A 27,907-nucleotide genomic window follows, 5' to 3' on the forward strand; every position below is an offset into this window, starting at 1 on the left:
AATCGGAGCCTCTCTCTTGGCGTCGGGGAGCAGCTGCTTTTATACTCTTGGCGTCGCGGGCAAGAAGGAAGGTCACGAGATGACACCACGTGACAGCGAGGCACGGACGGACTGAGAGACATGCAGAGACGAGTGTAGTGACGCATCAGCCGGGCCGGCGCCGGTCAGACCTCCTCGCTTCACACTTGGGGAGCTCCTCTCCCCGGCTGCCGCGCTTTGACAAGCGTGGGCACACACACACACACGCACACACAAAGACACGTGGCACTGAACATGCCGGGACGCGCTCGGCGGGGATGCGTTGCGGCCGCTCCGAACGGGCTAAAATGTCCGCCGCTTTGAACAAAGCCCCGGCGTCCGTTGCATCCGCGCTGGCTTTACCGCACGTCGTAGGCGAAACGTAACAGGCCATAGCACGCCTCAGAACTTCGAGCATGTGCAGTGCTTCAGCCGTCAGTTGTGGATCTTCGCCGTCGCCCACGCCTAACACAAAGAACGCGGTCTGAAGCACAGCAGCTATTCCGTCCGATGGAACATGGAAAAGGAGGAAAAGCACAAAAGCAACAAATGCGCCACTGCTTCAAACTCTTCCCGCCCAGTCGCGGCCTCCGTGCTGTCCGGCGCCACGTCCGCGCGAAAAGAGAAAGGGAGAAATCGTGTGACTGCGCAGTGTTCTCTTTCGCGGCCGTCGGTGGGGCAGTATTTATTAAGGCGAAAGCTTTGGCTCATACTCGCGATCGCATCCGTCTGTGCACTGGAATCGTGCCAACTGTGGCCTCTCCTCCGCACAGCGGTGCAACCTCCCCTCCTTAGCAACTGGCGCGCCGGTGGGAGGCGTCGTTGTGCATAGCAACCATGACGTCACACAGTAGCAGTAGAATACTGAGTGCACTCGCGTCAGCCATGCGTCGGCGGTGGCAGCCGCACGGCTGCTCCTTTGCCAGACATCTCATTGCAGTCGAGTGAGTGAGGAGCATGGCTCCAAAGCGGCCCAGTGATTCCGCGCCAACCGGTTCGGGGAAGCGCCAGCGCACGCCGGATTCTTTCAACACCAAACGCCAGATGATCAAGGAGCGAATGCGCATGCAACGACAGAACATGTCACCAGATGCGAGATCAAAGGAGGCAAAACAGAAACGCCAACAGCGACTGATTAGGTCGCCGGGTACCAAAGGCAGGGAAACAGAACGAAAGCGGCAGCAGCGACAGGCGATATTGCCTAACACCAAAGCGAATTAATTGGAGCGCAGACGGCAGCAGCAACTGGTTATGTCACCGAACAGCAAAGCCAGGGAAGCGGAGCGCAGACGGCAGCAGCGTCTGGCTTTCGCCAAGCACACTTTAGAATTTTCTCATTCTCTAGCACGTTGCAAAGTAATAAGGCTTGGCTGGAACCTCAGAAAAATTCGTATCATCCAGAAATTCGTATTACCCGCAATCGTATCATTGAGATTCCGCTGTACCAGCATTCATGAGACAATAAAGTTTTGCGACTCCCAGATGGCATGGGGATAGGCAACAGTTTACACAGGAAAGCTATCGCTGACTTGACAACCACTGTAGTAGATGGTTTCTGACACAGCTTATCTCCCCCTTTATTTCCCACCCTTGAAAGATATTCACTATGTTACTAAAAACGCTAACCGCATGCTTAATTAAAAATTAAATTATGTGGTTTTACGTGCCAAAACCACTTTCTGATTATGAGGCACGCCGTAGTGGAGGACTCTGGAAATTTCGACCACCTAGGGTTCTTTAACGTGCACCTAAATCTAAATACACGGGTGTTTTCGCATTTCGCCCCCATCGAAATGCGGCCGCTGTGGCCGGGACTCGATCACGTGACCTCGTGCTCAGCAGCCTAGCACCATAGCCACTGAGCAACCGCGGCGGGTAAAACCGCATGCTTGGTTACTTGCACCGTAATTTTAGCTCTGCCCCTTCTTCCGTGAAGCTAACTCTTTACAAAACTTTAGTTTGCTCCAAATTGGAGTATGCTTCAGCCATTTGGGATCCGACTCGGTCTTCATTAGTTTCTACTCTTGAAAAGTATTCAAAACCGCGGTGCACGCTTTGTCTTATCCAATTATTCTCGCTATGCAAGTATCTCCTCAATGAAACGAACTCTTAACTTACCTGATCTTTCGTCACGCTGTAAATGTTTCCGTCTTTCCCTTTTCCGCAAAGTTTTTCACTTGAACCCCCCCTTTAAAGGAAACCCTTCTTGCCCCTCCGTCTTATATTTCGGCCCGCACTGACCACAACCTTAAAATCTGGGTGCCATTGTGGAGCACAAACTGGTAGAGTGACTCATTCATCCCTAGTACAAGCATGGACTAGAATCGCCTTCCTGCATCAATTGCACTCATCACCAACTCCACCAACTTCAACACTGCTGTTCAGAATGCCTTTTGTTAATACTTTTTGTTTGTATTTTTACTGCATTACTCCTTGTTTTGACTCCGCTCCTTTCTGTAATGCCTTCGGGCCTTGAAAGTGCTTGAAATAAATAAATAAATAAGGCACAGTCACTTGGGAGGCTCACCGTGGCCCCGGCAGTGGCAGGCGCCCGGGCCAGCAAGGGTCGCTTGGGTGTTGGTGGTGGTGGCAGGGGGGCCCTGCTGCGTCGGGTCCCCAGGGACTTGCGGTAGCGTCCCTCGCCCACGTGCGAGTGCATGAGAGAGCGCCGAGTCGGGTGCTCCTCCACTATGTGCACGTGCAGGGCACTGCTGTGGGTGAGGAACTGGGCCTCACAGTACGGGCACTGGTCCAGGCCAGATCCATTCACCTGCACAAGTACAGCACACGCATTGCCAAGCCACAGCAGCAACTCCCAGAAATGTGCCACACAGCAAGGCACCTCCTCGTATTCCATCTCAGCTTCAAATAATAAAAAAGAACACAGTCCCTGGATGGTGCCCTACAACTCGGTGTAGGGTAATTCCCCGAGAGGTGGGACATGCATGTCTGCTTGATATATTTATTCTGTCCAATTTTTATGTTACATAGGCACATTCAAACTGCAAAGCACTGAAAACATTATTCGCAATATGCATTCCTAGCATGCTAAATAAAATATTCGAAGGTGGTGCAGCAGGTGTCCTAAGACTGTTTACTACAATATTTTCTCGCTTCGTGACCTAATTCAATGCAAACTAAAAAAGTTGTGTCGAAACATTTCCTGCTTGTTTTAGTATGCTTAGATGTAAATAACTTCCATGAATATTTTATGCTGTCAACAAATGAAAAAAATACTTCAAAATTTCAAACATGGCCCAAAGGAGAAATGTTTTGCAATTTTGATGTGCCTTTGTGTGTTTTCTATTTCACACGGAAACTTGAAAAGAGTGTCAAATATAGAATGTTACCTTCGCAACATTCCCGCAAGAGATTGTGTTCCTACAAAAAATACAAAATAAGAAAAAAAATCTGCTACGCAAGTCTTAAAAAAAAAAAGAAAACTCATTTTCAAAAAGTCAATTTAATAAAAACATCATTGTTAATACCCCCCAAAATTTTAAAGTACGTGGCAAGATGCTTGTGGAGATCTCACCTCAGCGTTTCTTCTGGATTTCTCAAGCTGACAGGCTGTCACGGCAACCTTCTCGCATTTTTTTAAGCCCCCCTTTAGGGCCGACCAGGCATTGGTGTCCAGCATGGGGTGAACATATTCACTTGTTATCCAGTCGCCGTGAGTCGGTGAGTCGGCGCGCGATTTCTTGCGCGCCCATCGGCATGTCTTGTGGAAAGCAACTCGGCTAGCAGGCATTAGTCTATGAAAGGTGCAATAAATGCCCTTGTGATTGTTTGCACTACTGTGTTGTCCTTCCTTTGTCCCAAGAGCACGGGTGAGAACCCCAAGAGCCCAACGTGGGGCTCTTGGGGCATTGGATGATAGTTTTAATAGTTTTGCTTCATTCAAGACCTTTGTTTGAACCGAGCGTACAGCTAGCATGGATTTTGATCGTTAGCGTCGATGGCGTGCTTTCTTGAGCGAGGTGACGGTGGCTGTACTAGTGTGTTTGAACTTTTAAACATGCTGAACCTTTTTGCAATTGTTTTTTTTTTTATGACATTCGTCAGTGCGAGAGCCACGAGGTCTGCATCCTGGGAGAGCGAGGCTTGGCAAGCCTGAAGCGAGGAAGTACGGAAGCCTCGTGGATGGTCCGAATTTATTATGTTAATAGCTTCTACCTCTTTGACTCTGATGAAGTCGGGGCTCTGGGAGCCGGGTGGCCGCAGGCCACGGGTGCCACTACGGGCGGACTGGTATTGCAGCCTGGCACTGGGCGCTCCGACACCGTCTGGGACGGTGGGCGCCGTCAACTCGGATGCTGTGTGCACTGAGCGGGGTAGGTCCACCTAACAGAGCTGACATCTCCTCGCGGCTGCATGTTTTGCGCCCATTCTGGGTGTTGTTTTTTGGATGCAGGTTGTTGTCAGGGTCACGACGCTTTCGGCCTAAGGCTTTACGAAGCTGCCTGTCGCACGTGGAGGGACACAACCTGGGGGACCGTGGCGTTGAGGTGTTGCACTTTGCTTCCCTCATTCTAGTTAGCCTCACACGAATTGAAATTACTCATTCAACTCAAGGAAGCGAGCTGCGTTCACGTGAACTTAGCATCTGAGTAGCCGCCCGATCCTTTGCTAGCCAAGTTGAACATTGTACCCCGTGGCCGATGCGCATGGAGAATTCCTATCCCTTGCACTACTTTAACATTTGCCGAGTACACTGAGTGTACACAGCGTGAGTGCAGTCACCCCTGGTTTGCTGTTACCTGCACATCGTCTACACTACTGCCCCAGAGTACGATCGAGCCACCCTGGGCAATGGCGATGCTGTGGCCTGTTCGGCACAGCGACTTTGGCACAGCAACTTCAGCAGGGTTGCGACTGTATCCAGCTCGCAACCCTCGGCAACAGAGAAAAGAGCCGGCGGTCACCAACAGCTACTGCGGCTTTTGCCAGCAGGGTGCATCGGCGCAAGTGACGCTTGCTCGTACCGACTACTGCGTCGCCATTCCCGGAGTCCTGGCCTGGAATCGAGTCTGCAGAACTGCTGCTGTGACCAGCGGACGCCAGCGGTGTACCCCAAGGACAATGTCAGCTCGCATGTTATGGACAGCATTCGGACATTTCCTCGGCACGGCCACTGCTGCATGTACTACTTTGTTCGCAAAGCATGCGTTGATATTAGACCGTGTGACATGTTTAGTTAGAATATGTAGTGATTAAAGGTTGGGGGGATGTGAGGATGTATGTCTCTCACGCATCTCCTGTTATGTTGTTTTCCTGCATAGTTAGTGTCTCCTGTAATCCGGCTTCGCCGCGTGGCCTTACGGCAGCTGACGCTACGCTTGCAGGGTAGTACGAGAGATAGCGCGAGTGTTGCTCTGCCAACACCACCTAACAGCGGGGTTACTTGGCCGCAAATAGGAGAAACCTCCTCCTCTTAGGCTTGACGTCGGCAAATGGCGCGGTCATTCTGCGCGTGCACTGATCCATGCTTCTGCGAGACCCATCTTGCGAGGCCTACCCCAAAATGGACGAACACGATTGTTCCAAAGCGCCACCATTCGCGCAAACAACCAGGTGTTGGTGTCCAGCATGGGGCGAACATATTTGCTCGTTATGCGGTCGCGGTGAGTTGGACTTTCGCAATTCGTCACGCACCCATCAGCATGTTTTGTGAATAGCAACTTGACTAGCAGGCATTAGTCTATGAAAGGTGCAATAAATGCCCTTGTGATTGTTTGCACTACTGTGTTGTTCCTTTGTTCCAAGAGGATGGGTTAGAACCACACACAGGTGAATGTTTAGTGCGCTTAGTATGTGTAGGAGCAATACATGTTCAACTTTGTCAAAAGCTTTAAAAAAATCCAAAAATATGCAATCAGTCAAAAAATTGCTATCAAGATATACATGTAAGTCATTAGTAAAAGTTATCAGCTGAGCCTCGGAAGAAAGGAATTTGCAAAAGCCATGTTGACTATTAGAGAAGAAATTGTTTTCGTCAAGAAAGTTGACAAGGTAGATAAACAGAGCAAGGAGCACGTGAGATTTGCAAAGCATTTTCTATCCAATCGCATGGAAACTCCTCTGTTAGTGTACCCTCTGTTTCCCTGCATAGCTGCGAGATTAACTGATTAACGATGCACGTGATGTGACAATTTTATTTCTTTCCCGGCTTTGTTTTTAGCATTTTGCCCATCGAAATGCTGCCGCCGTGGCCACGATTTGATTCGGTACCCTTGGGCTTAGCAGCGCAACGCCAAAGCCACCATGCCACCATGGCAAGTAAGTAGCAATGATATCTACCGCTGTTGAGTGCTATGGCTTTCAGTGGGTTCGGGTCGTACATTTTCCTAGTTAATACGTTTCTTCCATTTTTATCCCCAAAACGTACGAACGAGATTCTACTGTACTGCCAAATGAATCAGAAGTATGTTGCGGCATTTTTTCTGCATTTTGTTTAATTCAATCTGCCAGATAATTCGATCAATTTTGTCACATCCACCAAGGCTGAACTAATGGAAGTCAACTGTACCAAATTCAAAATGACCCTCACCCCAGCACACTGTGCATAGTGCTTCTCCATGGCTGTGATGGCGAGGCAGGTGAAGGGGCAGTCTCGGATTGGGCAGTGGATCCCCTTGTGTGCCAGCAGCTCATCCAGCCAACGCACCTTCATCGTCTGTGTCACGGTGCGCAGGAGTGGTGCTGCACCAGCCGCCTGAAGCTCAACCTGCCTGCACATTCAAGAGAGCCACACATAGCAGCAACATCAGTATACAGGATTTGAGCTATAGTGCCACATTATGCTGCCGGTGTAGTGAAAATGCCGAAATGCTTGACCCTTTCATAAGTACAGTTGCCGACCAATTTTTCAGACTTGCGCATTCGTGTGGACAGCCACGCCACCTGCACAGTCAGGGATGAGAAATGCCTTCCCGCTCATTGCTGCACGCTGTACACAGGGGTGCGGGTGTTGAACCACCAGTGTTGTCCCGAGTGTTTCGCATCCCACTTCTGGCCCAGAAAAATATTCACGATACTTGCAACAACTAGTTCCAGAACACGACATTGTGGGTCACGGTCGATGCTTATGGTTGCCTTCTTGTATAACAGTTCTATGTTTCTTATTTCACTCGCGTATAGTATTCAAACCTACCATCAGAAATAATCAATTCCCAGTCACCATCATGAAATCCATTTAAGAGATCAGTGATATTTATTTATTTATTCACAATACCTTACAGGGCCTACAAGGGCACTGAGTAAGGAGGACAAAAAACAGCATAAACAGTATAATAACAAGTATCAAATATTGATGCAAGATGCAAAACATGAAGTAAAAGGGAAAAATTGTACACACCAAATGATAACAAAAAAATAAACATAGGCACAAGGAACATTGTATTATACCATGAGTACCATGAATGGGGATAAGAAAAGAGCAGATTGGGTGAGGGAACAAACGTGACTTAATGACATCTTAGTTGAAATCAAGAAAAAGAAATGGGCATGGGCAGGACATGTAATGAGGAGGGAAGATAACCGATGGTCATTAAGGGTTACGGACTGGATTCCAAGGGAAGGGAAGCGTAGCAGGGGGTGGCAGAAAGTTAGGTGGGCGGATGAGATTAAGAAGTTTGCAGGGAGAACATGGCCACAATTAGTACATGACCGGGGTAGTTGGAGAAGTATGGGAGAGGCCTCTACCCTGCAGCGGGTGTAACCAGGCTGATGATGATGATTAAGATGAACATGAATGTCATATCGTAAGAAAAACAGGAGTCATGCAAGAATTGATGTAAGATACACAAGATAACAAGGCATACTGCAATAGCAACGAGAATAAAAATGCCAACCCACTGAAGAGACCGAAGTCACGACGTCACTCCTTAGAAAAGCGTTTCCGCAGCTGATCATGAAATGAGGCGACATTGAGTCAAACCTGGGACCAAATGGTACTAATTCAAATGCCGATGTGCCAGCTACTATTGCTGCCTTGTCTGAAAAATCGCATGCCCGTCCCGGTGACTTGATGGATACCTTAACACAGCTTAAGGCGAACGAACTTAAACTAGAGCAGAAAGTATGTGACCTTACTAACAGGCTTGCGGTACAGGCTTGCAAAATCTCAGGTACAGTCATTGGACAGTGAACGTGCTCCTGCACTCAATGATGCCATATCCGAGGCTGTTCATGCGGAGTCAGGTGCAATAAATTCATGGCTAGATAATTTCGAGGATCGCTCCTGTCAAGATAACCTGATTTTTTACTAGGGTATCCTGGACACTAGCTCTGAAACTTGGGCAGAGTCTGAAGAACACGTTCACAAAATTCTTTCAGACCAACTGTATCTATCTTTTCCCGACGAAGGTATTCATCGTGCTCACAGTCTGGGCTCCTAGGTCCCAAAGAAATGTTGACCCACTATAGTTAAATTCGATTCTCCCAAATTAAGAGAAAAGATTATATCGCAACGTACAAAGTTAAAAAATTCCAAAGTATCATTCAGTGAAGACTTCTCGGTCGCGCCACGCGCCAGTCCCGTAAAATGTTGGCCGATTTCAGTAAGGCTTCGGGAGAGAAGTATGTCTTGCAGTTGAACCGATTGTACAACAAGAAAAAGTGCTATGTCTAATGTTCCTCCACCGATCGCGTTTGTGAAGTAGACATTGCTGAAAGTCGTTCCGGCAAGAACAGAGGCACATCTGTTTTGGCTTCCATGAATATTATCACTACATAGTATTTCATCGCTACAGCTATCTGCTTACCCGGTCGCTAAACCAATTTCCTTCCTTTATTCCATTGTGCGCAGTGTGCGTAATAAACGTGATGACCTGTCCTCAGCCATTGACTTGTGTTCAGCTGACATTGTTATCTTGACTGAAACTTGGCTCTCAAGTGATTTCGCAGACCATGAAATTTTTCAATGTGAAAGAGTTTTCAAATTTTTTCGCTGTGACCGTATCTTGCGTACTGGTGGGAGAGTATTGATCGCCGTACGTGACGGCTTGAGTTGTTGTGTTATAGATATTGCTACTCGTTTGGAAATCATGTGTACGCGTGTCACTCTCGGATATCGCAATATTATTTTTTGTGTGTGTTATCGGCCGCCCAGTTAGCCTTTCACATTTAATTCAGTTTTACATGATGTATTAAATGAGTCAATTGTTCGGTTCCCCTCATGTCCACTCTCCCTTCTTGGTGATTTTAACTTTCCAGCAATAACCTGGCATGACTCTCCTCCCACATCTGAGTGCTCTCTCTTCACCAACCTCTGTCTGGATTTTAATTTTAAGCAACTTGTCCTTCAGCCTACACGATCTACTCAGCAAGCTGCTAACATTCTTGACCTCCTCCTCACTGCTACAGCCCAGCTTGTTTCCTGTTTAAGATATTTACCTGGTTTGAGTGATCATTGCCCCATTTATTTTGAACAGCGCACGTCTATTCCCGCTACCAAAATGCCAAAACTTATCCGAGACTATAAAAACGCTGACTTTGAGTCTATAAACCGCGAACTAATAGATTTTGTCACTCACTTCATTCCAAGTGTCCACATGTGCAATGTTGATGAAAATTGGACCTTATTCAAAGGGAAAGTAAATTTTTTAATTAATCAATTTATCCCTCAGAAGCACATTATATCCAACTCTCATGCTTTGTGGTTTAACGCGTGTCTGCGGCGCCTGCTCAACAAGAAAAAAGACTAATCCGGTGGGCCAAGGCAACCCAAACGGCCAAGCGCTGGCGTGCTTACGCCACCACTAAGACAGATTAAGAACAAATTTCATCTGCGGGGATGCGCGACCCTCGCGCCTCCCCTGATGTTTTTCCCGCATAGCGCGTCTCCTGTAGTGCGGCTTCGCCGCACACGCGGCGGTCCGAGTGGTACAGGCGCAGTCCGAGAGATGGCGCTAGTGTTGCGCGGCTGCGGGGTTACCCTCGGCGGGGAGAGACGGGGCGCGCTCTCTTGGGTTCGGGACGGGAAGCGTGCCGCACGTGCAGCAACGCTCTTCCCCGGCGGGTCGCCGAAGCAGCGCGGACATCCCGCGCGCGCGGCGACCGATGCATCTGCGAGACCGCCTCGCGTGGCCGCCTTCGAACGCGCCACGATTCGCGTGACTATACACGCGAACGACCAGGCGTTGGGATCCAGCATGGGGCGAACATATTCGCTCGCTTCCGGTCGCGGTAAGTCGGACTTCTATATTTGTCGCGCGCCCATCGGCATGTTTTGTGGATAGCAACTCGGCTAGCAGGCACTGATGTATAAAAGGTGCAATAAATGCCCTTGTGACTGTTTGTACTACTGTGTTGTCGTTCCTTTGTCCCAAGAGTACGGTGGGAGAATTCCCACATTAGACCCCACACATCTGAAGCAAAAAGAAAATTCTACCAGCACACGCACCCGCTCCTTCTTAAAGATAATCCGAAGAAATTTTGGAATGTGGTCAGCGGGAATAAGCCGAATACTGTACATCTTTGCAATGATCACAAGACTCCAATACACCAGAGTGACTGCTGCAAAGTGTTAAGTGATTTTTTTTGCCTCGTGCTTTTCCTCTACGTTGCCGAATGTTTTCCCTCGTCCTTGTACATCTGACTTTTTACCCATGAATCCAATACCCATTGATTCCATTGGTGTGACATGTTTAATTGGAAGACAGAAGATTTCATCTTGTTCAGGTATCGACAGCATTACAACGAAGTTCTTGAAAAGTACATCTACCTGCTCGTCATTGATTCTTCGTGAAATCTTTGAACAGTCATTACAGAGTTGTTCCATCCCTCCTGAGTGGAAGGAGGGGAAGGTGGTTTCATTGCATAAATCAGGTAGTAACGATTCAGTACTCAACTATCGGCCCATTTCATTAACCAGCGTTCCCTGTAAAGTTCTTGGGCACATTATTTATTCTCATCTTATTACATTCCTTGAATCTAACAACTTTTTCAATTCATGTCAACATGGCTTCAGAAAATTTTTTTCGTGTGAGACAGAGATATCTTTCACTAATGATTTATTTCGTGCTATGGATACCAACATTATCGTGGATTGCATTTTTTAGACTTTGCTAAGGTGTTTGACACTGTATTTCATGATCTATTACTAATTAAACTCGGTGCTCTTAATATTAACGATCAGGTATTGGGCTGAATTAAATGTTTTCTTTCCAACCGTAGTCAATATGTCTCAGCTAATGATTATGACTCATCTCTTGTTTCCGTAACTTCTGGAGTACCTCAAGGTTCTGTGTTAGGTCCTCTCCTGTTTTTAATTTACATTAATGATCTTCCTGATAATGTTATCTCCCATATATATCTTTTCGCAGATGACTGTGTGCTTTATCGTTCAATTACTAATCCCTCTGATGAAGCATGTTTGCAATCGGACTTGAACGCAATTTCTTCATGGTGCAGCAAATGGCTCATGACACTTAACACCACTAAGTGCAAACACCTGCATACTTCCAGCCGTCCGCCTGAATACACCCCTCGCTATCTTCTTAATAACACTCCGTTATCATCTGTCTTGTCGTCCAAATATCTGGGTATTCCCTTAAAACACGATCTGTGCTGGAAAATGCACATGAACTACATATCTAACCAGGCTAACCGCACGCTCGGACTTTTAAGGCCAGAATACATGGAGCAAATATGCGACGAATAGTCGGCGTTCGACGCCCGGCGGCGTACGCGCAACGCGCGGCGGCGGAGAAAACGTCGTTCGCCGCCGATCCAGCTGGCGCAGAAAAGTTCGTCGGGCGGCGACGATACCGGAAGCGGCAAACGAGCGGCGCCCCAAAGCGAGCCAATCAGCTCACTATCCGCCCCGACTTCCGGCTAGGCTTCCCCGCTTGTCCGTGTATCCCGATCCCGCTCTATCGTTCACGCCGGTCTCCTGCTTTTCGTACTCATGGCATCCAAAGCGGTTAATAAGTTAATAACAGCCATCGTTAGACAAGCTCACGTGCGCTACTTTCGGGTCTGCTTGCTTCGGCCGCGCGCGCGTTGAGCCACAGAACAGAGCCGTGGAGTTGGAGGTACCGAAAGTTGTTTACCCGCCAAGTATTGCCACAACGCATAGCATCGCCGCTTTCTTTAAACTACATCGGCACATGAATCTCTCAAACACATAAAAAACACTAGAAATCATTTCTAAACAAAATTTTACGCGTTTTTAGAGTGTTCCCCAATTCAAAAGCGATAATAGTTGTCGTTAAAGTTCTTTTTTTTTGTGTCATGTGTTTCACTACTGCGCATTTGCCTCGTCTATAGTTGAAGTAGTGGCTTAGCGCGAATCAAACTGCCAAGACGCACTGATAACAATGCAGCGACTCACCGGCGGCGGCCGCCGTGTCTTTGCTCCATGTAGCGCAGCCCGACGAACATACGGCGTCTTGCCGCGGCAGATTTTCTGCCGCCCGAACTTCGTCGTGAAAGTTCACTCCATGTATTCTGGCCTTTACGGTGCCATTTCATAGCTTCTAACAGCACCGTTAAGCTTCATCTGTATAGGACGTTAATAAGACCTAAACTAGAATATGCGTGCTCCATTAGGGATCCTAATCAGATAACATTATTTACCACTTTAGAGTCTGTTCAAAACCGCGCCGCCCGTTTTATTGTTTCAAATTATTCCCGAACAGCAAGCGTATCTGCAATGAAATCTGCACTTGGTCTTCCCGTTCTTTCTCTGCGCCGTAAATAATTTCGCTTATGTCTTTTTCACAGAATTTATTATACCAACCCTATTCTCAAAGACAAGTTACTCCTCTCTTCATCTTACATATCTTCACGCACTGACCACAACTTCAAGGCAGGAATACCGCAATGCCAAACTAGCCTTTGTATAAATTCATTTATTCCTCGAACTGGAAATGACTGGAACCATCTCCCTGCCTTCATCGCTGCCATTACCGACATCAACAAATTTAAGAAAACTGCTGCTGATTTTGTATGCCCCTCTCCTCTGTAATGCCTCTGGCCCTGAGAGTACTGAAATAAATAAATAAATAAATTTGTGGTCACAGATGGATGCGATAGTCGGGAAGATCATTCCAAAGAGCAATGGCACAAGGAAGTGCCGATGAATTGAAGGCTTCGGTCCTTCTGTGCATGTGCTTTGTGCCAAATTAATTATGTAGTCGACACAAAATGCGTGAAGGTGCTTTCAGAGGTAATGCAGACAGCCTGGTGCTGTAATAATATTTACGAAATAGGCATAAAAGAGAAATGGAACGACGAAAATCTAATGGTTCGAGAAAGATATCAAGTTTGATCTGCGTTATGCTCAAATGGGGACTGTAGTTCTGCGTAATGAAATGAGCAGCTCTATTTTGTGCAGATTCTAGCATTCTGATTAGGCCGTTTTGATATGCAGTTTGATATGGGGACCAGATAGCTGATGCAAATTTTAGTTGTGGTCGCACAACTGTTAAGTAAGCCAATTTTCTTACATTGTTGAGGGAGTTTTTCAAGTTCCGGCACAGATACCTAAGTGATCTGGAAGCCTTGGCAGAAATGTTCTGAATGTACGCGGCCCATGAAAGATTATGTGTGAGGTGAACAGCTGAATACTTGTATGTTGATGCCGGAGATACTATTGTGCTATCAATCAGGTACAAGAAGTTAGAATTTGTACACTTGCGACTGAAAGAGATTACTTTGCATTTAGTCGAGTTAAGCGTCATTTGTCATTTGGTACACCAGTCTGAAATGTAGTTAAGGTCACTTGGTGAGCGAGGTGACTATCCACAGAATTAACTGAGTGGTGAATGATGCAGTCATCAGCAAAAAGTCGTAAGTAGGAAGATGTATCAGTGGGCAAATCGTTATAGTATTAGAAACAATAAAGGGCAAAGAACACTGCCTTGAGGTACGCCATATCATGATGCTCTTTCATGAACAGGATCACTCATAAATGGATCTTTTGTTTATCCACACAAGTGATGGCTGCTGATATCTCAGTCTTTAGAAAGTGCTGAAGGCAAAAATCAACTGTGCCCTGAAAGATATTCATTGAAACCAATTAAAATTTTAAGTTTTGGGATTTTATTTGTCAAAACCAAAACTGATAATGAGGCATGCCATAGTGGGAAACTCGGTTAATTTTTTGCACTCCAGCCACAAGTACAATTAAACCTCAATCTAATAAACATCAATAGAAAAATTATAATATAAAATAGTACTCAACTTTTTAAAGCTTCTTGCCCACACAGCATATACAGGGTGTCCACATGCAACCTTCCCGATTTCAAAATGAAATTAAAAAAGAACTATAACATAGTATAAAAACATGCGGTTCAAGGCATTCAAAATACAAGAAATTCAAAACTTTTTTTCTAAACGATTCCTCTTGTTTTGTATCAGGTGCTGAACAAATACCAAAAATGACAGCACCTCAAGAGAGAGCTCAAAGGAGCACTCAATGCGTGGTGTAGTATGCAAAAATGAAGTCACTCATTGCTGTCCAACAAAATAGTCTATTTGAATTTCTACGGCAACCACCAGCCTTTATTTAGTTGATTAAAATAATGTGACGAACTGCAGGCGTCAATGCATCAGGTTTTTTTTTTTCATTTTGAAATCCGGGAAGTTTCATGTAGACAATCTGAAATCTGAATTTCAATATAGCAAAGTGTATTTATACACGATTTCAATATAATAAAAATTCTAGGGATGTGCAAATACCTAATAGTAGATTTTAAATCGAATGTTGTATGTAATAAAAACACCATGTTTATTCGAATATAATCATCATCGTCATCGACCTATTTTATTGTCCACTGCCAGCATGAATGCCTTTAGTGATCTACGATTACCTCTGTTTTGCAATCCAGTCGAACCTACTTATAACGACACCGGTTTTAACAATAATAACAGCTGCTGTGCCGTCAACTTTTGTGTTTTCTATGGTGAAATAACCTGCTTAGTAGCTTACTACAATGCCCCCACACCGCATTATCGGTTACAATGATGAAGTCTGGCTGCTGGGTGTCCATGCCAAAAGGTAAGAGAGTGTGAAATCCTTGAAAAGAAAATAGAACAAGAGAAATTCAAGTTGTTGCACCATCGTCCACCACCCCAGCGACCGCTGCGCAGTCATACATGTCCTGACATTGTTCTTTCTTCATTAGTGTGCTGTCTCAGTTGGCACTTCATCTTTTGAAAGCTATAAACCGAGTAGCCCCACAACGTGTTCTACTGCAAAAGAAAGTGTACTGCTATAGATTTCAATGCTAAGCTCCCTCACACGCAGTGAAAAAGGCCATCTACAGAGGGACAATTACGAAAGAGCGTAGCACATGTTGTTAATGGTATTAGAACACGGATGTTCATGATTACAGGGTATTTTGAGAAAATATGTCAGGCTGATGTAAGTTCTCTGCAGATGGAGTGACCTTTCATTTGATTTTGCATAGAAGCTTTCAATAAGGCTTGTCCTGAAAGTGCCAGTGGCTAAGCAGATAACTAGATGGTGGGCAGGATCTAGCATCTTTAGCGCACTCATGGTGTCCAGAGTTATATATGACGGCACCATAGTCCAATCGTGATCAAATTAGGCTCATATAAAGATTCATAAAGCACTTCCTGTCGCTACCCCATGTTGTGTGGGATAGAAATTTTAGTAAGTTCATTGTTTTTAGATATTTTTCTTTAATGTGTGGAATGAAAGTAAGCTTGGGATTTGTGCTCTTTGTTGAGAAGTATTTGTTGTCCCCACAGTTCTACAAAAGGATCTGGAACCAGGCCTCTCTTTCTTGTAAAAAGAATACAAGTGCATTTGTGGGGGTCGATTTTAAATCAGTTTTTGTCTGCCCACTTGGACACCTTTTCAAGCCCTGCTGTACTTGTCTCTCACATACTGCGATGTTACAGGATTTGAAGCCTATTGCAATGTTGTCCACGTAGACAGGACAAAAAATGGCAGGTGGTAATGAAGCACGATGTGTGGTCATCTTAATTAACGATAAAGAGTGTGCGATATTGAGCCGCCTTGGGTTACAGCAGTTTCTTGTATAAATGGTAGCGACAATACGTTGCCGATGTTTACGTGGAAGGTACAATTTGACAAATAGCTTTCTATTAAGTTTAGCATATTTCCACCGATGCCCATTCCCGACAAGTCTCGCAAGATTCCGTAGCACCATGTTGTGTCGTGCGTTTTCTCCATATTGAGGAATATGGATAAGAAAAACTGTTTGCGTACAAATGCGCCATGGATATTTCTTTCAACATGCACAAGATGGTCAGTTAAGGATCGCCCTTCTCTAAAGCCACACTGATAGGGAGCAAGCGTATTGTTCAGTTCAGGAAAATGTATGAGTCGTCGATTAACCATTTTTTCAAAAAGCTTAGACAGGCAACTTGTAAGAGCTATTGGGCGATAACTTGCCGCAAAGGAAGTGTCTTTACCCAGCTTCAAGAAGGGAATAACAATAGCTTCCTTCCATGAGGATGGGAGGTATCCCGCAGCCCAGAGTTGAAAAGTGCCAGAAGTGTCATCTGTATGTCGGTGTGTAGGTTTTTCGTCATGTCATACATGATTTTATCAGCTCCTGGTGCAGAGCTTTTACACGTGATCAAGGCAACTCTAAGCTCAGCTATATCAAAAGAATGGTTGTATGGTTCGTTCGGACAGCATTTATGATCCAGTGACTTAAGTTCAGCTACTTGTTCACATTTAAGGGATGACTTTGTGTATTGTGTGGGGCTGACACATGCTAGAAGTGTTCACCCAGAATGTTGGCCTGGTCTTCCAAGGTAATCCCTTGGTCGTCAACTAAGGGTAATGGGTGTATTTGCTGCCCCTTTAGCTTTCTTAGGCCATTCCATACTTTAGACTCTTCTTGAGTGTAGGATGTTATGCCCGAGAGAAACCCCTCCCAGCTAGTTCTCCTTGCTTGTCTCCGCGTGCGCCTCCCTTGTGATTTGACCAGTTTAAATTCTATGAGATTTTCCGCAGTCATGGAGTGACGCAGTAAACGCAACACTTTGGTTTGTTTCTTTCGTACCAGTCTACACTGCTCATTCCAACAGGGTACCCATCTTTTACATGAGAGACCTTGTGTTTGCAAATGAATTTTTCAGCTGCGTTGAATATAAAACAAGTAAAATACGCTACTGCGTCAGCCATACTAAAATCGGTGATAAGATGTCATGATAAGTAAATGGATTCCTTAAAATGATTCCATTCGGCGGAGGCTAGTTTCCACCGGGGGACATGCGGAGAGCATTTGGGTTGATGTATTAAATTTAACATACATGGAAGTAGTAACTTCCACACAGATTTTTGGTTACATTCCATTGCAAGTCAGGGAAAATTGAAGCAGGGCCAATCGACAGGTCTACTGATGAATGTGAATTATGACGAGGATTATAATACGTTGGCTCCTTCTTATTGAAAAGGCATGCACCGGAGTTTACAAGAAAATGTTCAATGGAACGACCTCTCGTGTCGCATCCCGAGTTTTCCCACATGACGTTGCGGGCATTAAGAATGCCTAAGAGCATGTAGGGGTCCAGAAGCCGATCAATTAGGTTATAAAAATCGCTTTTTCCTAGGTGATAATTTGGGGGGTATGTATATGGAACATACAGTGATCAATTCCATAAAAAGAATTGCCCAAACTGACACTGCCTCAAGGGGTGTCTGAAGGGAGACATGATGACAAGCTACAGACTTGTCGACAACTATTGCTACACCACCAGACGAGGCGCTTGCCTCGCTGTGGTCTTTACGATAGATGGTGTACTGACAAAGAATGTTTGTGTGTGTGGGTTTCAGATGTGTCTCAAACACACAGCAACTTTGGATTATGTGTGTGTAGAAGTTCTGTAATGTCGTCTAGGTTATGGAGAAGTCCTCTAACATTCCATTGTATTATTTGTGTTCCCATGATGATGTATTTTGTGCTGGGTGTTTAAGAGATGAAGATTAGCTCACGGGCCCTTTCCAGGCGTCGTGACACAAGGTTTGTCTTTCTTGATGTAATCACGAGTCTCGCCGCTCCTTAAGGGCGGTTTATAGTCCGACGTAAGGCGCGCGCGCGCTCGCGCACGCTACGTTACGTTGACGAAAACAACTCCTTCTATAGTCCGACGCACTGCAGCGCCAACGTAACCGGCGGCTGCCAGCGCACCCCAACGGCCCCGGCGCAAATTTGGCTCCTGCTCCATTCGCACGCCGGCGCCGCCGACAGCGTCGACCCACAATGCATTGCGTGCGAAGAAAAAGGCGCCAACACAACTCCGCAGACGGCTTTTGCGGACGGCGCGCGACTTGGCGAAAGTTCTGCGCATGCTCCAAAGACAGCAGCCTACGGCGCGCGCGTTGAAGTATAGAGGGGATGGCATCTCGGCTGGCGCAGCGCAACCGACGTAGCGTGACTGACCACGAACGACGCTCGCCCGCGCGCCGATAACGTCGGACTATAAACGGGCTTTTAGGCACGGGCGGAGCCATCTGACTGGTTGTTGTGCCCATCGCCTCTGGTGAGGCGCTCAACATGCGCTCTTCCAAACACTGTGTTTAACAAGAAGGCCTCGTCCCGGTAGACAGGGCCTTTGAGGCCACCAGCCCGGAGGTCGATGGTCCCTTCTGCTGAGGCGGAAGAGCAGCGCTATTCGCGCAACAAACATGTTATTTTCGTTTGATGCCGCGGCGGCCTAGCAGCGAAAACAGTGGCCTCAAACTTGCTGAAGCTGTGAGCCAGCTTTTCAGCCAGCCCCCTCTTCTCGGCAAACCTTCGCATGGCAGATTCCTCGTTGGCGTTGTATATTCTCCGTGCACAGGCGCGGTAGCGTTGCAGAAGTCGTGGGGCACCTTTTCATTGCAGGGTGCTGTTCTTGTCGCGATGATTGCATTCATGAGGCTGACGTAATGTGCAGCTGCTGCCACTGTCGGGCCTGAATCACCCGTGCTGTTGCTTTTCGTGTTGTCCTGAGCACTGTCGCTTGGCAACACTTTGGCAACAATCGCAAACCGCCATCTCTTCGCGATCGCAGCAGCACTGCCGAGCAACTTCTTCGCATTCCAATGCCACACACCGTAGTCAACAGTAGACCCATGTCGCATGCCAGCGCCGACCGTTCGCGTCACATTCGATAGCATGAACAATGTCTCATTTTTCTTCAATGCTAAGCACCTGATGCCTTTTTCTCACTTGCACGACGTCACAACGGTCTCTGACACAGCGCCAAAATGATGATGTTGATGTGGCTTCACGCGCAAACGCACAGGGCGCTTGGAGCCTGTTGTGCTGATCTCTGAGGCTTCTGCTGGGTCGTCTGATGGAGATGACGCACTGCCGTGTTTGCGCAATGAAAATTGGAAACACTACATGTTAACCGATACGTACGCAATAAGCTGGTACGGTTTATGTGGATACAAAACACATTATGTTCAATGGCTGCTGAGTCAGGGATTTGACTTTACTACTATTAAAACGAAACTGCTGTTTAAGCGGGTAAAGTTCAATGAGGTTTTACTGTAACACGAAACTGCATATAGTGCGAGGTGAAATTTTTGGGACGTGAAATGGAAAAAAAAAGTTTTATCCGCGAATAATACAAGTTAGGAAAACTCGAGGAAAACATTTATTTAAATTGCACTCCGCACTTAAATCGCGGTCTTCCTCATCTGCGTTCTCTTCGGATGGTTCCTTGTCGGACATATCTTCCCAGAGGTACTCATCCTCTGTGCCATCGAGCGCATTCGAGGTGCCATACTTCTTGAATGAGTGACATGCAAGGTCCTCTGGTATGCTGGCCTATGCGTCCACAATCCACTTGCATAGTGTGACTGGCAAAGCCCGCTTCAGCTGCCTGGTCGGCGTCACTGCAGGCTCACCTGAGTGCATCTAATCTGTATAACAATGCTTAATCGCGTCCTTGAACGGCTTGTTCACGCAAACATCTAAAGGCTGCAGCTGAGACATCATCCCACCCGTGATAACAACGAGTTCAGTGCCGGATTCGTGCAACAGCCTCTTCACTGAGCCAGCCAAATGGCAACAAAATGCGTCCAGCACGAGGAAGGACGGGAACGACAACAGTGTGCCAGGACGCCTACACCAGACGGACTTTATCTAGTCGAGCACAAGGTTCTCGTTTATCCAGCCTTTCTCATGGCATATCATGACCACATTTTTTGGCAGCTTCTCACTGCTACATCGGGATAACGTCATGCCAGCTTACGGTAACAGTTATCGCCACGGTTCCTTCTCCTCACACTTTCTCTCTAATCGTCTCGCACAACGCCTATAGTAACATGCATCAAAGCAATAAACGTCGTCTTGGCCCAGCCACTGCTGTGTATGGTGCGGATTCATCAGTGGCGACGAGGATGCGATGACAATGGGCCGCCTTCTTAGAACGCCGCAGCCTTTGCCACCAGGGGAGGATATGCCAGCCCGCTGCAGTTTGACAAGCGGCCAGCTTACCAAGTTCGACTGGAGGCCTTCTTTGAAGGCAATGGCGTCATGGATGACAAGAAGTGAGCCCTGTTGGATGCAGCACTGATGACCCACACCGTGGATTTACTTAGTGGTCAATGCATGCCAGACAAGGTGAACAAGCTTTCTTATGCCCAAGTGGTAGCTTTGTTGCAGCAGCACGTTTCGCCGCAACTAAACGAAATAGCACAGTCTTACAAGTTCTCTACACGCAACCAGCTGCCAGGCAAACTTGTCAAAGATTTCATAGTTGCCATTCATCAAATGGCGGACACATGCAATTTTGGCGCAACGTTGGATCGTATGCTGCGAGATCGCATCGTCTGTGGGCTGCAAAGCGCAGTAGTGTGTCGACAGTTGCTTGCGAAGCCACAGCTGACAAAGAGTGAAGCAGAAGAAATCATGCTATCAGCCGAAATGGCAGAAGCAAACATGCAGCAGATAAGGAGCCACACCTCTGAAGGAAGCGTACATGTGATGGGAGGACAGTGTTATCGCCCAAGAAACCGGCCATAGATTATTTCGTGCAACCGCTGCGGAGCAAAAGGGCACGAACCAGAAAATTGCCGGTTTCGTTCGGCAACATGCTTCAATTGTCAACAGTGTGGTCATATTACCCGAGCCTGTTTCCGTCTGGAGAAAGATTTCATTGAAAGGCCACTAAGTGCGCTATCTCGGATTTGACATCGACTGCCGGGTCAACTTTAACGCCGCCGTTTCCCAGCTCTCCAAGAATTCTAAGAAGGTGGCTGGCGCCGCACGCTCCCTGCTCGCCCATGGTCGTGGTTGTACACCGCAACTTGCGCTTCGAGTTTACAACTCTGTCGCAACAATGCGAGCACTCTATGCGCTTCCCCTCACGAACGACATAGCCACCAACTGGAACGCCATCGACATGGAGCACCGCACTGTAATTCGCCAACTTTACGGGCTTCCTCGCAACTCGCAAGTAGGAGCAACTCTCGCCGAAGCGGGAGACTGGCCGCCCTCACTTCGCGCACGGAAACAAGCGATGAACCACATCGAGCGCCTTCAACGTTCACCACAGGGACAACGCCTCGTTTGTCGCCTCCACACCCTCGAGGGCTCGGGCATGGGCCAGCGTGCCACCGAGTTAAGCGCACTCGTCGCGTCGACACCGCAACTCCTACCTCTGCCGGTATCGCCGCACGCCTCTGCGCTACTCGATGTAAACACCACGGTGCCAGGCGTCAAGTCCAAGCGTCAAACAGCTGTTTGTGCTATGCAGCAGGAAACGGCTGCACTGCTGCACGAGCGCCTAGGGGGCCGGCTGCTCGTTTACACCGACGGCTCCGTGGCGAGTGATGGTTCTGGTGCTGCAGCGTGCACGGCGCCGGATATTTGCGCTACACGGCAGTGCCGCCTTCGTGTTGTGTGGTCGTCGACGGTGGCCGACTTAGCAGCTGATCTCCTGCTTCAAGAGCGCAGTGTTGTTTCTGCCGCGATCCTTTCGGACTCGCGCGCGGCACTGTGTATGCTGGCGAAGGATTACCTTGGACCTCCGTTGGTGCAGCGCGTCGGCTCAAAGCTCCGCCATCTCGTCAGCCAGGGCTGCGATTTGGCGTTGCAATGGGTTCCAGCGCACATCGGCCTGCTAGGGAACAAAGCCGCGGACGCTCTCGCAAAGCAGGCTCACTCCCTGCGCTTCCCCCTCGCTACCTCGGTCAGCGGCGTCGACGTGGCTAAAGCAACCATTCTGCGAACGCTCCGTGCGCAGCACCCGGACCAGCGCGTCGCCGCGGGTGCGTCACTTCGACTCCTCCCCCGCGTGGGCTTCTCCCGGGCAGACCGCTCTTTACTGCTTCACCTGCGCGTCGGCTGCTACAGGATGGCTGCTAGAACACACAGGCAGCAGGGAATTGGCGACCCCGCATGCAGCAACTGCGCCGATTTGGAGACGCTTGACCACTTGCTACTTCGCTGCCCTGCCTTCGATGTGGAGCGCACGGACTTGTGTACAGTCTATCGGTGACTGGGACTGACTTACGATACGGCGACCTCGCTGCTATTCCCTTCAGCCCACTCGTCCATCGTGAAGCACGCTCTTTCGGCACTGCTAGACTACTGCAATGCGACGCACTTGAGAGCGCGGCTCTGAGCCCCGCACTCACATATTTTTTTTCCCCTTGCCACGTTCGTCCTGTCTTTCTCTCCTTCATCTTTTTCATCCCATTCCCCCTTCCCCGTGCAGTGCTGTTGAGGTGTCCTCCTGTGAGAGACAGTTACGGCGCTGCACTCATCTCTTCCGTTTCCTTTCCTAAAATCACTTCACACACACACACTGTCAAGTCGGGTAAATACCCTATCGTCTCGGGAAGAGAGCACATCTGTAGGCACTGACGGTATATTTGCGTGGAAAGCAGCGCACAGTCATGTCAGCCCCGTCGACATCCACAACCCATTGTACACACATTAAATTGTGGGGGCATTCCAGTGGACATGCAGGTCGATATAGGCTCACCAGTGTCGCTCATCACATGGCCCACCTATGAGCAAAACAAAACAGCGTGGCCCAAGCTGCGTGGTGCGCCATTGAAACTGACTTGCTTCCTGCGAAGGCTTCCCATTCGTGGACAACTCAAGCTTAAGGTTTCGTGCGGAAACTGGTCGACGGACGAATCCCTGACAGTCCACGGTTGCTCCGAACATGAACACAACAAGTGAGTGCATGGCTTTTGTCGGGACGGACAGTGTTAACGTGCACTGTTTGGTAACCGAATTCGCTGACGTGTTCACGCCAGGCCTAGGTCTCATCTGGGGTCTGCCAGTAGACTTTGAGATGCAGGACAATGTGGTACCAAAATTATGGAAAGCATGCAAAGTTCCGTACACCTTTCATCCAAGGGTAGACGCTGAACTTGAGTGCCTTTTGGCCGTGGGCATTAGTGTCCCTGTGCCTCATTCTAAGTGGGCTGCACCGGTGGTGCCGGTAGTAAAACGTAACAGCCACATTCCCCTCTGCGGTGATTTTAAACTCACGGTAAACAAAGCTTGTCACACTGAGCAATATCCGTTGCCTCGGATAGAAGATATCCTGACAACGTTGAACAGCAGTCAGGTTTTCACCACGATATATTTGCGGGAGGCTTACAATCAGCTACCGTTGGATGAGGAAGCCATGCTACTTATGACCATAAACACATAAAGGGACTGTTTAGCTTCACTCGCCTGCCATTTGGACTGGCTTCCGGCCCGGCAGTGTTCCAACGCCGCATGGAGACCATCTTGCAAGGACTTCCTGGGTTCAGGTCTACTTAGACAACGTCATCATTGCAGAGAAACACAATGACTGCACCACACTGAACGAAGTATTGCAGCGGTTTCGGGAAAATGTCGTGCCCTTAAATGCGGACAAGTGCAAGTTTTTCTGAGCACAGGTGGTTTTCCTGGGACATCAAATTAGTGCTCAGGAACGGCAACCACAGTTGGAAAACGTGGAGGCCATTCTTCAGATGCAGGTGCCGCAGAACCTCGCAGAATTAAGGTCGTATCTGGGCATGGTAACGTACTACCACAAGTTTCTTCCCTATGCATTTATGGCCATGGCGCCACTGTATCAACTGCTCCACAAAGAAGCCAAGTGGGAGTGGGGTCCCAGTCAACAACGGGCGTTCAGCAAAGTGAAGGACCTCCTCAAGTCCGCTGATTTCTTGGCACATCTTGAACCACGCAAGCCTCTTGTCCTGGAATGCGATGCCTCCCCAAATCGGATCGGTGCAGTGCTTTCTCACGATGTCAGGGACGGGGTGCGTCGGCCCATATGCTTTCGTTCTTGGGTATTGACGGAAGCCAAGCGAAATCATTCACAGCTGGAGTGCGAAGCTCTGGCTCTAGTTTTTGGGGTCTCTAAATTCCAATAGTACCTACTCGGTAAGCCATTTACACTGTTGACTGACCATAAGCTGCTTGTGAGACCAGACAGGGCTGTACCAGTGATGGCCGCCACCCGAATACAGCGATGGGCCCTGCTACTGAGTGCATACGACTACGTCATCAAACACCAGCCGGGAAAGGACAACGTTACAGCAGACGCCCTCTGCCGACTCCCGACGACTGCAACGTCTCAGCTAGAAACCCTGGAAGAAACCGGGGATGGCAAGTATGTGCTGCTCCCAGAAAACCTCAATGACGGTGTTATGTTCGTGAAACAGCTGGCCGCTCTCACCTCGCATGATGACGACTTAGCAAAGGTGCAAAAATGGGTACGGGAAGGATGGCCAAGGAACTTGGGGCCCAAGGACCTGCATTTGCACCCACACTTCAACCAGAATGTTGAGATAACCTGGAGTCATGGGCTTCTGTACTGGGGCCATCCCGTAATCATGCCTAACAGCGCAAGAGCGGGAATGTTACACCTGCTGCATGATACCCATCAAGGTATTTGCTCAATGAAGCAGCTAGGCCGCTCCCTGCTGTGGTGTCCTTGGATTGATAACGAGATTGAGAACATGGTTAAGTCATGTCCCAGTTGTGTACAAGCAGCGCTGATGCCCCCCAAGAAATCCCTGGTTGCATGGCCAGAAACGGGCGAGCACTGGCTGCATATTGACTTTGCGGGGCCGATCGATGGGCACATGCTACTGATCGTTGTGAATTCACATCGTAAATAGGTCGAAGAAGTACCCCTGAGAAGCACCACAACCCGCGACACCATAGAAGCCCAGCGCATCTTGTTTGGCCAATCGGATTGCCCCGGACGCTGGTTTCTGACAATTTACAAGTGCTGAATTTCGGGAGTTTATGAAGCTGCGTAACATAACACATTTCCGGACAGCACCGTATCATCCGCAGTCCAACGGGCTCGCGGAACGCACCGTGCGAACTGTTAAAGAGTTTTTCAAGAAGAATGTCCATGGGTCTTTGAAAACACACTTGGCAAGGATTCTGCACAGGTACCCAAGAACGCCGCAGGCCGGGGGCAGTACCCCAGCGGAACTCCTTAAGCCCGGGATACATGGAGTGTTCTTTCACAGCGAACATTGTACGGCACAAATAGATGCAGCGGGACGACGCCAGTGGTTCGCTGGCTTCGCTTACATGCAGCGACAAACAGGTGGACGTCGCTAAGTGCTCGCCGCATGTCTCTCAGTGTTGCCAGACTTTACGAATGTTTTTCTGGGTAAGAAATAGAAGTAGGATTTTTATTGTATTATTTGTTGTTAATGACTAAACAACTTTGAAAAATGTTTCATAGAGGCGCTTACGAAAGATTTTTGCACATTTCATTGAGCTGCAAGCATTTTAGCAGGCTGGCTTTACGCCATTCTGGCTATGTTGAGTGAGCGGTCATGCAATCTGCGACAACTATATATACCAAGCGAGCGCGTCCTCTTCCTACCAACGCTTGGCAGTGTCATGTAGTTGTCTAGAACACCTGCTTTTTCTGTAAACTATTCCGACGCCTTTCGGCATTTCACAGGAAGCAGAATTCTACGGTATCGTCACATGTGCGCTCATAGGACGCTCACTTGTGCCGTGCGTCACCATATGTGTCTCATTAGTTTTGTCTACCGCTCAACTCAGGGCATACAGCTTGCCATGTACCCTTCTGGATTTCATTAGGCTTTTTGCCTAGTAGCTTCAGTTATCCCTTTGCATGCTATCTTTGCAAGCGTCGCCTTTTCTATATGGACGCCGACAACAGTATGTACGAGCTGCAACGTGGAAGTCAGTAATTTATAAAAGTTACTTTATTTAGTGTACGCATTTTCTTTTTATTTGCTTTCATACATTTAATTTCTTTTCTCGTTCTTGTTACCTGCTATTTTTGGAAATAACTCTTGGCAGCGATTGTATTAATAATAGTGGGTTGTTTCTATGCATCCCCGTATGCGTTGAGCGCTTTGTCTTCTCAGACACGATCAGTGCAATATATTTTCAGTGTGCGGGCAGCAACAGGAGCAAGTGGTGCCTGAGCATGAATTTTGCACAATGACAGTCTTTTTCACAGCCCTAAATAGAAGATACTGCAACAGTGGGGCTGAAATATCAAAGGTGGTGACAAATATTTGGATGATGCCACTGTAATCTGCGAGCGGCACTTCGAGGTGTGCTATAGCCAGTCGGAATGCCACACGATGTGCCTCAGTCGACAAACGATGGGGTGCCATTAACAATCTTCCCCAATGTTCCAGAGTATGAATGAAAGCCTGTTACTTGGAAAAGAAAAGAGTGCAACCTGTGTGATCAAACACCAGCAAGAGTTGCGAAAAGACGAAATATTAGTTCAGATTAGCCAATGCTAGCTTATAGCAGCCACGTGACGGTTCTAGTGACGCTGGCATCACCAGTAAATTCAAAGAGTTGAATACCCCATCATCCCCGATGAAAGTTAACTTTTTAGAACAAGGAAATGTTATTGAAAACATCGGCACCAATTTTTTTAGACTTCCAAGATGTACTTATTGGAGTCCGCCGGGTTTACTGCAATTTGACGTTGTAATAATGGGCAAAGTTTACCTTTGCTGTCACTTATTTTTCTGCATTTCGAGTAATAATCAATACTTACGCAGAATAAATGTTTCAAGTAAGATATTTTGTGGTAATTGCAATTTTTGAAAGGTTTGGTAAGAAAACTGTACCGCACTTATAATTATCTTTTTCGTGAGCACGTCACTTAAGTTTGTAGAAGAAAAATAAGTACTATACACAAATTTGTACCCTTAATTTAATGCTCTCAAACATTCAATATTCGGCTGTAACAATCAATGGTGCCCTTTTCAAGCGCAGAGAGACCAAAAGTGCGCAGCCAAACAAGCGCAAATGGCCACATTATGTTGCTCCAGTGCGGCCTCGCGACGGACGCTCCGATGGAGGCACCAACTAAAAAGGAAAACACACACAAAAACGTTCGGCGGCTGCCGGAAGTCGGTCAGAGACCAATCGTCGCGACGGCTGGTAAGCGTCTGAGGCACTCTCGCCACTTCTGCCGGCGATTATCGCCGGGTAGCTGGCGGGAGTCACATTTTTGGACGCTGAGGGACGAGCATTCGACACCGGGCATATTTCGTCGCCTGGACGCCAGTTTTCCACTCCACGTATCCCAGGCTTTATGGGCTATGAGCTCTGTTCCAGACTGGACAATGCAGTGCCATTGTCTCCAGTTGACCGCCACGTTCCTGGTGCGTTGCAGCCGGGGGAACCTCTCTGGGTAAAGAACTTCGGATGAGGCGAGCCATGGATCCCAGCCCAAATCACGTCATCAGACGGCACTCACATGGTGAACGCCGATGGTCCAGAGGGGGAGAACATTCATCGATACAGCGACCAGATCAAGCCACGAGCGGGGAGCATGACCTGGATGATGGAGCCTGTGACCCTGAGCGCCAAGAAGGAACTGCCAGCCCCCAAGTAGTTGAGACATCAGGGCAGGGGCCAAGAAAACGCGAGGCTGCCCCGAGCACCCCGACGCCAGC

At 47.9% G+C, this 27,907-nt stretch overlaps 1 protein-coding gene and 1 pseudogene across 9 annotated transcripts in view; one reads left to right on the plus strand and one right to left on the minus strand.

The window, feature by feature from the left end:
- LOC135918099 (uncharacterized) overlaps positions 1-27,907 on the minus strand; it is a 703,603-nt gene that overhangs the window by 623,791 nt on the left and 51,905 nt on the right. For all 9 annotated transcript variants that reach the window (XM_065451754.2, XM_065451756.2, XM_065451757.2 and 6 more), the window contains 2 exons: positions 6,569-6,749; positions 2,546-2,788 (listed from right to left, as the gene is read on the minus strand). In XM_065451754.2, coding sequence (XP_065307826.2) covers positions 2,546-2,788; positions 6,569-6,749 — 424 coding nt within the window. The remainder of the gene's footprint in view (positions 1-2,545; positions 2,789-6,568; positions 6,750-27,907) is intronic.
- Positions 14,961-27,846, plus strand: LOC139057108 (uncharacterized; annotated as a pseudogene).

The sequence above is a fragment of the Dermacentor albipictus genome, chromosome 3, assembly GCF_038994185.2.
Source record: "Dermacentor albipictus isolate Rhodes 1998 colony chromosome 3, USDA_Dalb.pri_finalv2, whole genome shotgun sequence".
Taxonomy (NCBI): Eukaryota; Metazoa; Arthropoda; class Arachnida; order Ixodida; family Ixodidae; genus Dermacentor; species Dermacentor albipictus.